At 42.5% G+C, this 15,365-nt stretch overlaps 1 protein-coding gene across 1 annotated transcript in view; it reads left to right on the top strand.

The window, feature by feature from the left end:
* PSMD1 (proteasome 26S subunit, non-ATPase 1) overlaps window positions 1–15,082 on the top strand; it is a 61,549-nt gene extending 46,467 nt beyond the window's left edge. Inside the window, exons 19-25 of the mRNA XM_048954579.1 lie at window positions 2,074–2,176; window positions 6,444–6,613; window positions 7,521–7,613; window positions 9,180–9,272; window positions 11,387–11,533; window positions 13,914–14,068; window positions 14,872–15,082. Of these exons, the coding sequence (XP_048810536.1) occupies window positions 2,074–2,176; window positions 6,444–6,613; window positions 7,521–7,613; window positions 9,180–9,272; window positions 11,387–11,533; window positions 13,914–14,060 (753 nt within the window). The 3' untranslated portion in view covers window positions 14,061–14,068; window positions 14,872–15,082. The remainder of the gene's footprint in view (window positions 1–2,073; window positions 2,177–6,443; window positions 6,614–7,520; window positions 7,614–9,179; window positions 9,273–11,386; window positions 11,534–13,913; window positions 14,069–14,871) is intronic.
* Window positions 15,083–15,365: the final 283 nt, after the last annotated feature.

Raw genomic sequence — 15,365 nt, 5'->3', positions numbered from 1 at the left:
CCAGGCGGGGTGCTCTCCCACCCTGTCATAAAAGATTTGTTACTGCTGGTGTTAAAGTAAAATTTCCAAAGGGAGCACACTATCTTGGTATGTTTTTCGGAGTTGTTCATGAAAGCGGAGCTGTTGCTGTGTCAGTACATGTTTTGTACTTTGCAAGCAGAGTAGAATGACTGTTTCTGATTCTAGCTGTTCAACACATGTTCGCGACAGCCTGCCCTGCACTGATTTCCCCACTCCACCCTTTCACATCAGTCCCTTGCAGACATCATAGAATCACGGAATGGTTGGTTTCGAGGGGACCTTGAAGCTCACCCAGCCCCACTCCCTGCCATGGGCTGGCTGCCCCCCCAGGTCAGACCTCAGGGTTCGTGGTGGCACTGATGCTGGCTCTGCCCTGGTATCTGTGAGCAGGAGCTGCAGAGAGGCGCCCGCCACGCTGCGAGTGCTTCTCCGTCAGACTGCAGACGCCAGCATGAACATCAGCAGACCTGCTCAACATCTCCTCACCTCACCCAGCATTTTGTTCTTTGAAGATTTGATTACTGTGCAAATTCCAGATTACAGTTCACTGAATGAGTGGTTTTTCAGAGCTTTGTAAAATCCCACTGTTTTTATAAATATTCCGAGCCCAGAAGCTGCACCCAGGCTTAGAAGAACGATGTGCTCTAAACAAAGGCACTGCAATCCTGCTGTTCAGCAAAGCCAGACTAACAGATTTATGTGTTGCTTCTTTGTCTCACAAATAATATCTGAAGGCTTTGGTTCTCCCAGCTTGCACGTGGTTGCCCATGTTGCTCTGGGAGGAGCAGGCAGGACATGCTGTGCCTCTACAGCTGTGAGTATGAGCAGGGAGGGAAAATAACACTGTGAGTTCAAAGAGGTATTTTTCCAGTGTACCAGAGGTCAAGCTTAAGAAACAAAGTATTTACACTAAATGTGTAAACCTCAGTGTAAGTGTTAATAAATAAACATTGTGAGAGCATGAAAAAAGCTTAAATAGAGCAAGGCAGTGAGCAGAGCTGGTTCATTGCATCCAGTGAAACCCGGTATTGTGTGAGCATATCTCCCTGTTACCCACCTGTACGTGTGGCTACCGTGAGAAGTTCAGCCACCTTCCTTTGGTGATGCTGTCACCTCGTAACTAAAAGCTTCTTTATGCAAAGGGGATCTGGCAAATAGAGAGCTAATAACAGGCAGCAATCCTGCTGCCACTGTTTCAGGGTAGCTAGTCTGGTGCTTTGTGTTTCTGATGGCTTCAGGTCAAAGTTTGCCTTGTCTGTGGCTGTAGTTGTAGGATTTCCTGGTCAGCTTTTTCAAGTGATAAAGAATCACTTCAACTGTGGTGTTGCTCATATGTATATCAAAAGATACGTTCTTAATTTTTGATTGAGCTGTGTATATTCCTGAATGTGATGCTGTTCCATCTCTTAAACACTGAGTGAACTTAAGGAAAAATGAGGCTGTTTGAAGCAATGACAGTGGCACAAGAAAAGGTTCAGCAATTTCCCTTATTAATGCCCACTTAGAACATGGTAGTAAATGTACTGCGATTATCTGTTACATTATTCAGTATTTTCATTAATGATTTTTACATAAAGGTATGAGTTTCCTAGCAAAATCTGCTGGTGACGCACCATAAGGGTATTATCCATACAGCAGAAATATTGTTCAGGAAAACTGGAATAAGTTTAAGGTTTTCAGCAGTAGAAATAGGAGGAAATTTAATAAAGCTCAGTGTCATGCAAACCTAAGAATGTGTAGGAGATACAGCAAACTCATTGGTTGGTCTCTTATTTCATTGATGCTCCAGAGATTCTCAGGCAATTCCCGAAGGCCTGTAACGTGGTTTGGAAATGCACATCTATCCTGAATATTTAAAAATCACTTTATGAGTGTCTGCAAGTGGGGAACACCTCTTTAATTAATTATTAGACTTGTATCACCCACAATTAAAAGCGCTGTAGAAGTGGATGTTCTTCTACTATGCGGAAATCCAGCATGCTTCCCATAAAGACAGAATATTTGACTCATGTTTTTTATGTCAGTTTTATAATTTCTCTTTCTCCCATTCAGGTCAGCCAGTTCAGACAACTCTATTCCAAAGTGATCAATGATAAGCACGATGATGTTATGGCCAAGTTTGGAGCAATCCTGGCACAAGGCATTTTGGATGCAGGTAATTTCCCAAACATCTAAAGCAGCAACTCTTCTTAAACTCATAGTTGTAATAGCAATTTCATTTGGGAGATAAGGTGCTGGCTTTATGTATATTATATAAGAGCAGCAAGAAATCTCTAATTGCAACTAATTTTATTTAATTGAAGAAAGAAACCCTGCTTTATAGTTCCGGGTCACAGGGACTACCTTTTTCTAGAGTAGGGAATATTTCACGAGTGTGAATGTCTCAACATTGAACAGGGGTAGGATTCTGTAAAGGGTGATGGTCTTACTCTAGGGCAGAATTGCAGGGCCTATTAGGGAAAGTTTCTGTAAGCAGAGAGGGCAAACAGTGTTTTGTTTTCAATTCTGCTGGAGTTAAGATGTACAGTGCTGTGTGTCAATAGTACCTGCTTTCCAAGTCTTTCACTGCTGTCCTATGCATCCAAACACAGTCTGTCCCAAATGGTCTCTTGCACTGTGGGCTTCCCTGGCCACAGAGTTCCTTGCTCCTGTTCCCTGTGGTAGGTAGAAACAAGCTGCTTTTCTGCATGCTGGGAAATCAGGATTAGTCCTGAAGTCACATCAGCAAAGAAGTCTAGTGTATCATATCTGTCCCTGTGGCCTGGCTGAAGCACAGCACCAAGCACTGTTATTAGTATCTGTATGAAGTTACCACATTGCCAGCCCATGTACGTGGGGGAAGAAAACACAGGGCTGCCTGCACCTATCTGCGTGGAAGCAGATGTGTTCCTGGCATGCATGTGGCAGTCAGGCTGCTCCGTGCTTCATGACTGGGCTACAGAGAAAGAAACAGGAATCACCTCCATTAATTTCACCTTGCGTCCCAGGTACCTCTGCCAGAACTCAAATTCACCAGTCTTTTTGACGAAATTGTTACTGTAATTTTGATCATCCCCATATTCAGACCGTGTTACTGGGAAGCATGAGCCCAGCTGGCTCCAAACCTCTCAGCTCTACAGACCAGTTTAGAATTCTTTAAGACTAAATCATAAAAATGCAGCTAAACCCATTTTTGCTTCATATGTCACATGGGTGTCCTATAGTGGTTTAGAAACCATAAACGCTCAATTTTAGTAAACTGCACGTGAATCTGTGCCAACATCTCAACTCTTTGTATCTCCCTGTGCTGCCGGAGCAAGGCTGTGAACTTCCCTTTCATTAGAGTATCTTAAAAGAAAAATTCTTTTCTCTCTCCCATCCAACTACAAGTGATTATCTGAACAATGAGCTATCAAATTTAATTATCACTACTAGAAGGAAAAGATTGTTTGTATTATCTGCTATGGTTAGGGTTATTGAGATTGCATTTGAGGGTTTTTTTGCAGAGGAAGTAGAAAAGTATAATTCTCATTCGATGACAGGCTTTGATTAAAAGTGCAAGGTTTCCAGTGTGCAGCTGGGAAATGATGCACTGGAGGTGGGCTTTCTGCTCTGACAAAGAGGCAGCCTTCGGACATGGTTTCATGGTGATTTCATTTGATCATTGTCTAATTGTTAAGGTCCAGCTGCTACTTTTTTACAATATTAACACAAGAAAAATGTAGGCATTCTAAATTTAGTGTATTATTTTTCCCAAAAAACCTTAGAACTTTCATAATTCACATACAGACGCGCTCTCTTGATTCAGACTGCTGAATACCTTTCTGTTCCTCACAGAAATAAGATGCCTTATTTTCTGGAATATGTATTAGTACACGTGAGCTGTAAAAGGGATGTGGTGATTTAACCAGATGTCAGCATTTGACAAATTTGGAAACTGTTTTGCTCTCTGAACTGTACCTATCTGCTCCGATTCTCTGATGCTGCATTTCTCAATCAATGAGAAAAGGAGCGGTGGTCAGCATGCAAATATTTAGGTAGTATATCTGGAAAAATTCTTTTCTCTGTATTAAGGAAAGGTTTCCTTGGGGACTGAATGGAAGCAGCTGTTGGCAGTACGAAGATGTACGTCCTGGATTCAGTGGTATTAGAGACAATTTTAGCAAAGGATGGAAAAGGAGTCATCTTCCAAGTGACAGAGGAAGGAGTTGCCCCTCAAAATACGCATCTCACACAACATGTTATGTTTGAGCTGTTAAATACTTTAGTACAGAAGATAAACATTTGTTTTGTAGATCAAGAAATGATTATTTGAAAAGAGGATGCAGTGTAAATTGGGATTGGAAACTGGTGCATCTAAAGCATCTAGTGAGTATGGTGCTGTGGTGCTGTTCTGAGCTGCACTGCCAGAAACACCCCCAGCAAAGTGTGTGCTATCAGAAAAGCTGTCAAAGGAAAGAAGTTTGTAGAATTGAGTGATGAGCGTGACAAAAGTGCTCTCACGATTACAAGCCATGAATGAATTTATCAAAGTATAAAAATTATCAGCACCTGCTTTTTTGCTCCCCTTCCTTGTTACCATTAAGCCAGTAAATCCTTGTAGCCTTCAGAACAGGCCCTTGGCTTCTGATAAATCTTGATATAGTAGCAGTGTGAATTTTGGAAAATAGACATTACAGCACCACCCTAAAAAAGCTGTGCTTTGAGGGTCTTTTGGATGGTTGATTGGGGTTGGTTGGTTGGTTTGTTTTTGAGGTATCATGTCACAGCATCCATCCAAAGATTGGGCACGTGTTCCCTTCCAGGTTGGTAGGCATGCAGCTTAATTGTGAGGATAGTTCCCAGTTATGCAGTGTCTCTCCATTTTCCTGCTCCTCACAAAACCCTGGGAGTGGGGGTGGTCTGCTTGCATGTAAACCAGCAGGAAGTAGCAGCATGACAGCAATATGACTTCTGTTAATCATCCAGGAAATTCCAGGAATGGGATGATGTAATTCTGAAGGTTAAAAATAAATTGGATAAAAATTCCAAAAGTTTGATGAAGTAGTTAAGCTGCTGTGCAAAATCCACTGGGCTGCTTTACCTACAATGTCTGTAGATTACTCACCTGGCCCTCATATAGTGATGTAATGAAGAAACATTCAAAGTGAAGGTGGAGGAGAAGACCAGAGATTTAAGTGTGCTGTGTTTGACATGATTAAGAACAACACAAGATCTCAGCAGTGCCTCATTAATGTTGCAGATTCAAATACAAGTGTGAGAGTGGTGCTGGAGAAGTTAATGGAAAGCAGAGCAAATGTGGAAGGGGTGAAAGGAGAAGTCATATTATTATCTTTCTTCAAATAGGAGCTCGGAAGGAGTTTTGTAGTCAAACAGCAGGAGATCTATTGCTATCTCAAAAGGAACAGCAGTATATCCTATGTATCCTATAGGGGGACATCAAAATCCTCTGTCTTCCGCTGTTTCTCCCGGGACTAACTGACATATAAGTAAGATAACTGTGTCATTCAGGGCTTTCATTAATTTTGGTAACTGCTGCCTGCTACAGATCGCTGCGCGTGCACAGCAAAGGAATGCTGCTCCAGGTTGGGATTTTTCAGCCACAAAGTGCCTGAGTCTGGAAGTTTGGGCGTTTGTATTTTAACCAAGTTAGCCTTCCTGCACTTGGGCATGTCAGCAGTAATGGACTTGCCTGGTGCTCTCTTCAGCTCAATTCACTGTGCTCCTCAGAAGACTGAAGATCAGATTAACACTTTTTCACACTGTCTGCAAGCCCAATCTTTCAGTTTGGTTTCTAGCTGGATGTTTCTGCACTATATCAACATATGGAGTTGTTTTGGTCTCTGCTTTGCAAGTACAAACCTAAGACTTGGTTGTCTGGCAGAGATTTAATTTTGTTACAGAGACTGCAGGAGCTTGTCTCTTTGCTGCGTAGATTGATAGCCTCTAGAAGGAGCTTTTGAAGTTGTTGCTGTTTACATTTTTTTCTACTGAGATGTGTAGAATAAAACTGTAGGCATATTTCATCTGAATAATAGGCTGTTCAAGGAGGCAGACAGAAAAGTTTCTCTATGGAGTGCTTTATATGTGCTGTTTTCCTTGTGGTTCATTGATACGCTGTGTTTTGGAAATAGTTATGATGGTTTGCCTGTTTGGTCTCTCTACCTTCTGAACTGTACCGTCTCCTGGCAAAACAAACACAGAAGGGCTCTATTCATTGATTTTTTGGTGATACTAGGCAGCTGTACAGAGATAGATAGAAGTAGTTACACTGCTCACATCTTTCACTGTCAAAGGTGAGATCACAGAGGGGAAAGCTGACAGCGTTAAGGCTTGGCTCACACTGTGTTAATTGCTTTCACAGCAGCTGTTTCATTCCAGCATCCTCATGGGATACCCAGGGATGCATCAACTCAAGTGATGTCATTTCTGATCATTTCCAGGGGGACATAATGTGACTATTTCGCTGCAGTCAAGGACGGGACACACTCACATGCCTTCTGTGGTGGGAGTTCTGGTCTTCACCCAGTTTTGGTTCTGGTTCCCTCTGAGTCACTTCTTATCACTGGCTTTCACCCCAACATGTGTCATCGGCCTTAACAAGGATCTTAAGGTATGCAATATGTGGAGAAAAAAGCGCAGTAATGGCTTGGGAGACTTGAGTGCCCTGAGAGAGAGATGCATGTTTGCACTGGTTTTCTTTGAGTACCTCTAGCTTGTGAGTACCAGAAATGGTGCAAACTAGAAGCCTGAAAAGCAGGCAAAAATAATGGAGCTGGTGGAAGCAATAGAGGTAGGAGAGTTATAAAGAGCAGGCTTTGACCCCTTCATCTCCCCGTCCCTTGGTTTCCAGGGCATCCAAATGATTGTGGGCAAGATCGTTATATAACTGAGCTTGAATGTTTGTGTTGTGGGCTGCACCACGCCCAGCTTGCTTCTTCACAGCAGTTCTTGGTCTCTTCTTAGTCTGTGATGTGTCATAAAGGAAGGGAGATGAGAACTCGCTCTCAGAATTTGAATGGGATGTCAGAGGGTGCTTTCTGGCCTTGCTTAAGTAGATAAGAGTAAGACAATGTGCACTCCCAACAAGTGCTGTCCTTTTGCCAGAAGTGACTGTCAGGCGGTGCTTAGTCTGATCTAGCATGCACTAAAAAATCTTCACTTAGGTCTTAAACCAATTTTGTGCTAATATGAGGAGGCACAGCAATAACATCGAAACCACAAAAGCATTGAAACAATGAAAACAAAGCATGGTGTGAATAGCGTGGAGTGGATGGAGGAGGCTAGGAGAGCTTGCCAGAGTCGAATTATAGCATAATTGAATAACATTGTTCTAGTTGAACTGTTGCCACTGATAACAGTTTCTCTGCTTCCGGAGGGGGAGAAAGGGAAGCCTGTATTCTTTAGAGGATCTGCGTTTGTCTCTGCTGGAAGGAAAATTCAGCTAAAGTAATTACTATGCTGTGGACCTTTTTCTCTGCTTTTTGTCTCTAACAATTTTTTTTGACTGTTTGTTTTAGATGCCAAAAGTCCAGTACAAGTCCAACTGTAAGCCGTCCACATTTGCCTACCCCCCACCTCTGGAGGTACCAAAGGAAAAGGAGAAAGAAAAGGTATTTGGACTAGCTCTCAGCATTTTAAAGACCAACCCCTTCTCCCTCCTAGTATAAACATTGACTTTGGTGGCACTAGCAGGGAATTTGAAGAGCAAAAGAAAAATTGGCAGTTGCTGTTGTCTCTGAAAGAGAATTCTAGCTATTTTTTCCTGCTGAGCTTGGGACTTTATGGCATAAAGCTGCTGTGCTACTGAGTTGCTGGAACCTCCCTTATCTCCAGTGGTCAAGCAGAAACTTTGATTTAAATTTTTTTTTTTTTTTTTTCTGATGTCCTACTGATTTATGTATCATCTGTGTGCAGCACCAAGCACAACAGTGTTCCTGTCTGTGGTGTGGGCTCCAAACTACAGCTGCAGTACAAACACTGAGAATACTAAGTGAGATAAAGCTCAAGTAGTACCATGTGGAAGGACAGAAGTGTACTTGGTCTCAGGGCAGTGGGACCATGTACTAAAATATGAGTGATGAGACCCGTGGATCTCAAAAAGATAAATGTGAAACTGAGAACACCTAGAGATGTAGAAAGGGATGACTAGCAGAACAATAGTGGAAGCAATTTGTCTCCTGGCGAAAATTAAGCCTTTGAGCAAACCACAGCAACAGGTGAAGCAGCCCTGAGGGAGCAATTGCAGCAGTGGAGACCTCTGGTACATCATGCTGATGAATGACACTGTGTGAAAATGGTGTAACGTTTTGTCAGAATGGGATGATGGGCAGGACAAATTTCCATGCTGCCAAGGAACCCAAAACTGAGCTCTTACCAAAAGGCAAAGTTTACTGCTCATAGCTGCATTCTCACCTTTGAATAGGATATGAATTGGATGAGTCTGTTCTTATAAACTTCCCTGGCCAAAATGAAAACATACCATGAATCCACATTCAGCCTGGAAACCGTCTCCAGCAACGTGACAAATACTATTGCTCCATTGCTCTGAGGAAGTTACTTACAGGGACAGTTACTGTAGACAGAAGTGGGGAGACGTGCTGAATTCTTCTATAAACTGTTGCTTCTGGATACTTCCTAGCTCAGAAGTGCTGAATTTCCATGAGGGCTCATCCATAGCACATTATGTGTATATGTACGTGTACATTATCTGCTTCTTGAAGTCAGTGAGAAACAGAGCTGTCTGTTCAGAAGAGTGGAGCTGCTTTTTAGATTGTTCTGAAGACTTTCTATACACATGGTTATTTACCACAGAGACCACGGCAACAGATTTTTCCCAACAACAAGAATTCCCCTAGTTGTTCTGTTAAAAATACATCACCAAAAGTCTCATGTAGAGACCCAAATAGTAATAATTACTCCCTAAATTAGGAAGTCTGTCCTTCCTCATATATGACTGTACCCCGTCTACATTCATGTATCTGTGCCATTTATTTGCTGTCATGGTGGCCTGTTTGTCTCTAAAAGAGAACAATGCATAGAGTGTGATATTTATCTTATTGATGCCTGCACTGAGAACTGACCTAGCATTGGCTTCCCTTTGTTTCCTTGCTGGAGGGAGTGATGCACAACATCTGAGTGTTGCAGTCCTACTCACTGTCCTCTGTTGATATATCCAGGTTTCCACTGCTGTGCTGTCCATCACTGCAAAAGCCAAGAAGAAGGAAAAGGAGAAGGAGAAAGAAAAGAAGGAAGAAGAAAAGATGGAAGTGGTGGGTGTAAACATTGAAACTTTTGTGTCTTCTTCCTCCATCTTCTAAAAATGTGGAAAGTGTGTCAGGAAAGCTGATGCTCACTTAACAATGTCCCTGCTGTGACCTGCATTACAGTCAGTTCTGAGTGTAACATTAATGCACGTTTCAGTGCAGTGCCTATGCCATTAGCATCTTGTGTGTATGTGCTGTTAAAAGCAACAGGCTATATTACTTAGGAATCCACTATTTCTGAGAAATAAAGCTTCCTTGTAAGTAACTGAGTTCCTTCAAGACAAAAGCTTATTCTGACAGATGTATGTGCCTTCAACTGCATGAACCTTTAATGCATTATTTCACTGTATTTGCTTAATCAACTGTTCTGACATGTTTGCCTTTTTGACAGCAGTCTCTTAGGTGCTTTGCTCATCTATCAAAACGTTTATCTGTGTCCAGCTTAGGGCCAGCTGAGATTTGAGCACAGGATCTGGCCACTGCTCAGCAGTTGTGGTGATGGCTTTGGTCCTCTCTCAGCTCATAGATCTAACACTGTAACTCTTCATCAGTGAGGAAAGTGTCACCCTGGAACAAGCTGAGGAGTGCAAAAATAGCTAGATAATGAGTTCTTGGTGGTTTCTGTAATTTGGAAGATAAGTGGCAGCTGATATTTTTGATGATTCTTGACAAGGAGCAGTTCCTTTTGTGCCCACCTGACAGCTGCAAAAATGCAAAGAACAACTGTAACTGGAGAATGTGTTCAGTAGAAACCTTTCTGATTCCAGTTTAACATCCATGTAAGAGCAGCAGCACGGTGAGGGACTTTGGGCCTCTTTCTATTTAAGAAGAAATACACAAGTAGTACATGAAAGGACTGTGGCATAAGATCAAAGGTGTATTTGTAAAATATCTGCCCTGGATCTGCTTAAGTATTGGCCATATTGTAGGCACTGACCTTCATACAGATGGCTCAGAAAATGAATCATCTCATGTGCAGGTGGAATTTGTAGTTTTTCTTTTTGCTCCTTTATCAGTGTTTCCTTGTCATCAAACATTGCCTTTTCTTTAAATTATTCTTACAGCACTATAGACTAAGCAAAATGTGCTGAGCAGATGAATGTTTCTTCAAAAAGTTTTGCAACCTACGGTTAAATAAAGGTGTTGAGAGGAAGCAAAGTATTGGAAGGGATTTGTGTGTCATGTCTGTCTACGCTGTGCTGTCTGAAAAGAATGTTTTTGGCTAAATAAAGCAGAAGAACAGGGATAGCAAAAAGGGAGCTTGCTGCCACCTGCTGTGTTCGAGTCCAGTGTTTTGCTGTTGTCCAAATGTTTTAGTGCTAAAATTGCTCTCCTGTTTTTCCTCATATGGCTCTTATGTGGTAGTCATCCATAACTTCCAAGAACACACACAGCCACAAGCAGTAACTGTGACAGAGATTCTGCTGTTACAAGAATTCCTGGGCCGTGCGTGTGGTGACAGTCCTGATAATTTCCTATTGGTTGTCTCCATCTTTTTTCTACAGTCCTTTTTGTTTGCAACTCTCAGATGATCCTGAGCAATGGGGAAATTATGTTCCATGTTCTTACGTATATAAATGATGCTATGTTTGTTCCTCCTGAGCTTTGGCCTCCAGCCGCTGAGTCAGTGGTGAAGGAGCTCCTAGCTGCAGTTCCCCAGGGAGTCTCTGGGGTGGAGTTGATTTGGTTGAGCTGCTGTCACTGCCCACAGTGTGAAAGGTCACTGATGGTTTTATAGCAGTGAAAATGCAATGGCAATCTTTAGAAATTTCCATATGCTGGGTAATGATATTAAAGAATCTTAAGTTGTGAACAGAAGTGCTGAGTTTAAGTGTAGTATGGGGAAGTCACAGGTAAGCTGTTCCACTGCCACCTCTTGTTGAACCTGCTTTCACCTGCAGTCACGAGTGAGACATTGCCATTGGGGAGTACTTAGATCCACTCTGGCATTGCTTGTGCCAGCTGATTGATGCATCTCAGGTTGTTCCTCAGCAGGTGAGTGGCTTCTCATCATGCTCTGGAAGTGCTCTCTGAGTATCAAGTTGTCCCTTACCCTGCTGAATTTGGAAGGAGTTAGAGGCTGCTGTTAAAACCATGTTGATGTTCTCCTCCTGCTGCAGGATGAGACTGAAAAGAAGGATGAAAAAGAAAAGAAGAAAGAGCCTGAGCCCAATTTCCAGCTTTTGGACAACCCAGCAAGAGTCATGCCTGCTCAGCTCAAAGTTCTTACAATGACAGAGAGCTGCCGATATCAGCCTTTCAAACCAGTAAGTGTCCCACTCCAGGTCTGTGTGCTTGACAGAACACAGAACCCTGTGCTGGGCTTATGTATTAAGACCTTGAGGCTCTGCATGTACCTGAAAGTCCCACTCACACGTGGTGCAACACTGTAATTTGTTTTAGAGATTTATGACTCCACTGCTGCTGTATTTCTGCTCTGTCCAAATGATCACATGCAGTTGTAGCTGGGGGAGAAACCAGAGCTGCTACAACCCATTTCATTGTGTTGATGCTGCTTTATCTTTATTTTTCTTCTTTTTCTTTCTTCACGTGCTGTAACCTGGAAACCAGTCAGACACACTCTGTATTAATGACGTTGCTGGGTACATAAACACTGAGAAATGGCTTTTCCAATGAGCTGAAAAGTTGAACAGGCTTGTTGTCAAATCAGTATAGAAAAAAAAAAAAGTGTCAGTCTTGTGCTGGGGTGTTATGATTTGAAGTAGGGTTTATAACAGAAATGTTTGATTTTTTTTTTAATTAAACAGATTTCTTATTTGGTTACACATGGAGTTAGAAAAGTGCCTCCATCTCCTGTTAACACAGACAAAACCACAGCATGTGATTGTCAGATAAAGATGATGACATTTGCCCAAGCAATCTAAGAAGTTTGCTCCTGGCCTCTGAGTCTCCTGAAACAAATTCTTTTGGCTTTTATTTTTGTCCAACACATAATAACATCCTCCACTATTCCCTTTTGCAGCATTGTGCATGGGAAAACTTTATTCAGAAACAGTAGTGTTGTTTTTTTTCCTAGGAAAATATTTGTGTTTTTAATACATGTATTTCCTGGAATTCCATCAGCATATCGGAATCCTCTGTGCCTCATCCCCTTCTGAGGCACCCATGTTTTAGCAGATCTCTTGAAGGATCTTTCTGTTTCTATCTTTCAAAAAGAAATGACCCAACTATTTGGTTTGCTATGCAGTCCAATAAGCGTCCACTCATGCAGCTGAAGCTTCAAAGGAAGGTGAATCCTAATGCAGAACTGGTTAGTAGGGGTGGTGCAGTTTCCTCACTTTAACTCCTCCCAAGAAAACAGATTTTGAGAACAGAAGAGTATTTTTTTGCTGGATCAGTGTGTGTAACCAAGGAGGGTCTTGAAATTGAGGTGTTTAGGAGGTTTGCACTGCTTTGGGAAATGCCAGAACAAAAAGACTCTTTGAAATATGTTTATAGCCTGGATTCCTGATGTGGTTCATGCTCTGATCCCAGCCAGGCATGACACAGCACTGCCTCTTCGCACCTCATGTTTCAGTACTTGAGATGCAAAGGTTTGTTTTAGCCTTAAAGGATGATTGGTTGTGACCTTTGTAATTAATTCACCTTGTTTTATGAGGTTCTGCTAATAGGATTCCTCAGTCAGTGGAAGCTGGTGATCAGATTAGTCTCTGTTTCAGATAGCCTCCTGGGAGGCTGCTATAGAGAGAAGCTTCACTAGGCTTTGTTGCCCTTAAGATGAGCCTTATAAAGCTATTATGGTTCAATTAGTTTTCAAGTGGAAAGTGCCAGACTGAGCCTGGGGTAAAGCTGTGAATCCAGATGCCATTTTCTATCAAACTGAGACATAGATAATGGCAATATAAAAAGCAGCCTGGATAAGCTTTTTCTGTTCCATCCCCTTATCAGGCAGGGGGCTGGGTGGATGTCGGATGCTTTCCTTTCCGAAACTTCTCCTTTTTCTGGCAAAGTTGCACCTTTGGCATAGACACAGCCAGCAGAGAATGAGCACATACAGTGCTGTTTCTGACATGGAATGTTGAGGTGAAGGCCACCAGCAGGGACTCTTTACATGACTCCTTCATGTATGAACAGTTGGGAGAAAGGATCTGCTTTGCTTTTTTGGTTCTTTTCCTAGATAGCACTGACTAATCCTTAAATGAGCCTAGCATTGCAGAAAAGCAGAGCTGTATAAATCATTATGTCCATCTATGTATGTAGGAACACAAATGAAGCCAGGGCTTTGCTTACTCTGTTCTCTTTGCAAAGGCAGACATGTGAATGGCTCTTGCCTCCACTAAGACTTCCAGCAGTCTGTAAGTGTTTGGCCCAGGTATTCAGTGAGCTCTAAGTGTGGGGTGCAAACAAGTAAGGAAGTGTAAAGTACCATGCATCAGTCTGACCAAATATGAGCTCTGCTTCTTATGCAACTGATTTTTGTCCCTGCTTGCACAGGGTTTCAGTCTGATGTAACTTGCAGCTAGCTAGTCATGGTCCTTCTTTTCCTTTGGTGTGAGTTGAGCATTCATTCCTGCTGATGAGGAACCTGAGGTGTTTCATATGGCCTAGGGTAAGACTGTGGCCATCAACACTCCACCACAAGGCACAGGCAAGCAGCTTCTAATGCTCATTGTACTTGTGCTACAGCTTTCCATTGGAGGCATCATCATTCTGAAGGACACCAGTGAGGATATGGAGGAGCTGGTCGAACCTGTGGCAGCTCACGGTCCAAAGATAGAAGAAGAGGAGCAGGAACCTGAACCTCCAGAGCCCTTTGAGTACATTGATGATTAAGACATGAGGTACAATACAGTATGCACTTTTATGAATCCCCAGTAAGGTAAAAACTTCTTTGGATTAACTGAAGCAGTTACCAGCATCCAGCACTCTTGTTTTAAATCTTTTGTTCTGCGTTAGATTCAGAAACGTTTGAAGAGTTTGGAAGCAGTAGGAGAGGAAGCCCAGTGTTCTGGATAAGGCCTTATACAGTTGTACTGGATCTGGTCTCTAAGCACGGAGGCCAGCTGCTCATAAATAGAACATCCCTGGGCAGAGTCTGAGCAGAAATGAAGGGTCACAGACAGCAGCTGAGCTGGAAATAATCAGCTTGTGAAGAATGATCCCAGAGGGGCAAGTGGTTTATATAACACAGCTGTCATCTACTTGACCTCGGTGTGGAAGAACTGGTCAAAAGAGAATAGTGCTGCTCTGCTGACTTGCTTTGTGTTCCCAGCAGTTCTTAGCAGAATTTAATGATAGTTCAGTCATGAGCTCGCTGGTGCTCTCTGAGTCTCATCATAATGATCCTTGTATGTCTATTCCAGTCAGTGAATAGTGCAGTTCTCAGGTCTCCTGGTTAAAGTGCCTCAGCTCGTGTGCAGGTTTCTCACTGAGAGGCAGAAGTTCAGTCTAGTTATTTCCAGATATGGGCTGGCATGTTCCAGTGTTCCCAAGAGCAAAGATTATGCACATGAATTGGTGGATGGGCAGGAAAGCAGACTTGCTTCTACAAATGTTGCGTCATTGGCAGACTGGGGTGAATGTGTGGGGCCAACCACAAAAAGGCACAGTTAAATATGCTTGCTTTTCTGGTCTCTCTCTCCAGGATCACGTCCTCCAAAGAAGACACTATGCTTGATATCAGAAAGACAGACATGAAGACCTTCCTATGGAGATCTGCTGTTCAGTGCATGCAGCCCCAATCTGTGCTGAGCTAAAGCTGATAGTCCGTGTTTTATGGTTGAAGAACAGATATATGCTATTTAGTGTACTCTTTCACAAAACCTTGTTTTCAAATAAATATATTAAAAACTCTTGACAGAAAACATGATACTTGGAGGGAAAAAAGAAAAAGGAAAGGCTAGCAAGTGCTCTTCTGTTCAGCCTGAACCTTGGATATTATACTCAAGTCATGTAGAGTTAATTGAAATTTCTGCATCTCTCTGCTTTCTGTAGCATTCCCTTAGGCTGACCAAGGTCATTAGCTAAAGTCTGTCCCAGCCACAGCACTGCTACAACAGAGATGGAAGATCTCTACCTGCCAGCAGCTTTCTTAGATTAGTTCTGCTTCCAGAATATCTCTGTGATACTGACTTTGCA

This window comes from Lagopus muta, chromosome 9 (assembly GCF_023343835.1).
Source record: "Lagopus muta isolate bLagMut1 chromosome 9, bLagMut1 primary, whole genome shotgun sequence".
Taxonomy (NCBI): domain Eukaryota; kingdom Metazoa; phylum Chordata; class Aves; order Galliformes; family Phasianidae; genus Lagopus; species Lagopus muta.
Note: the sequence above shows the minus strand (reverse complement) of the source record. Positions and strands in the feature narration are given on the sequence as shown.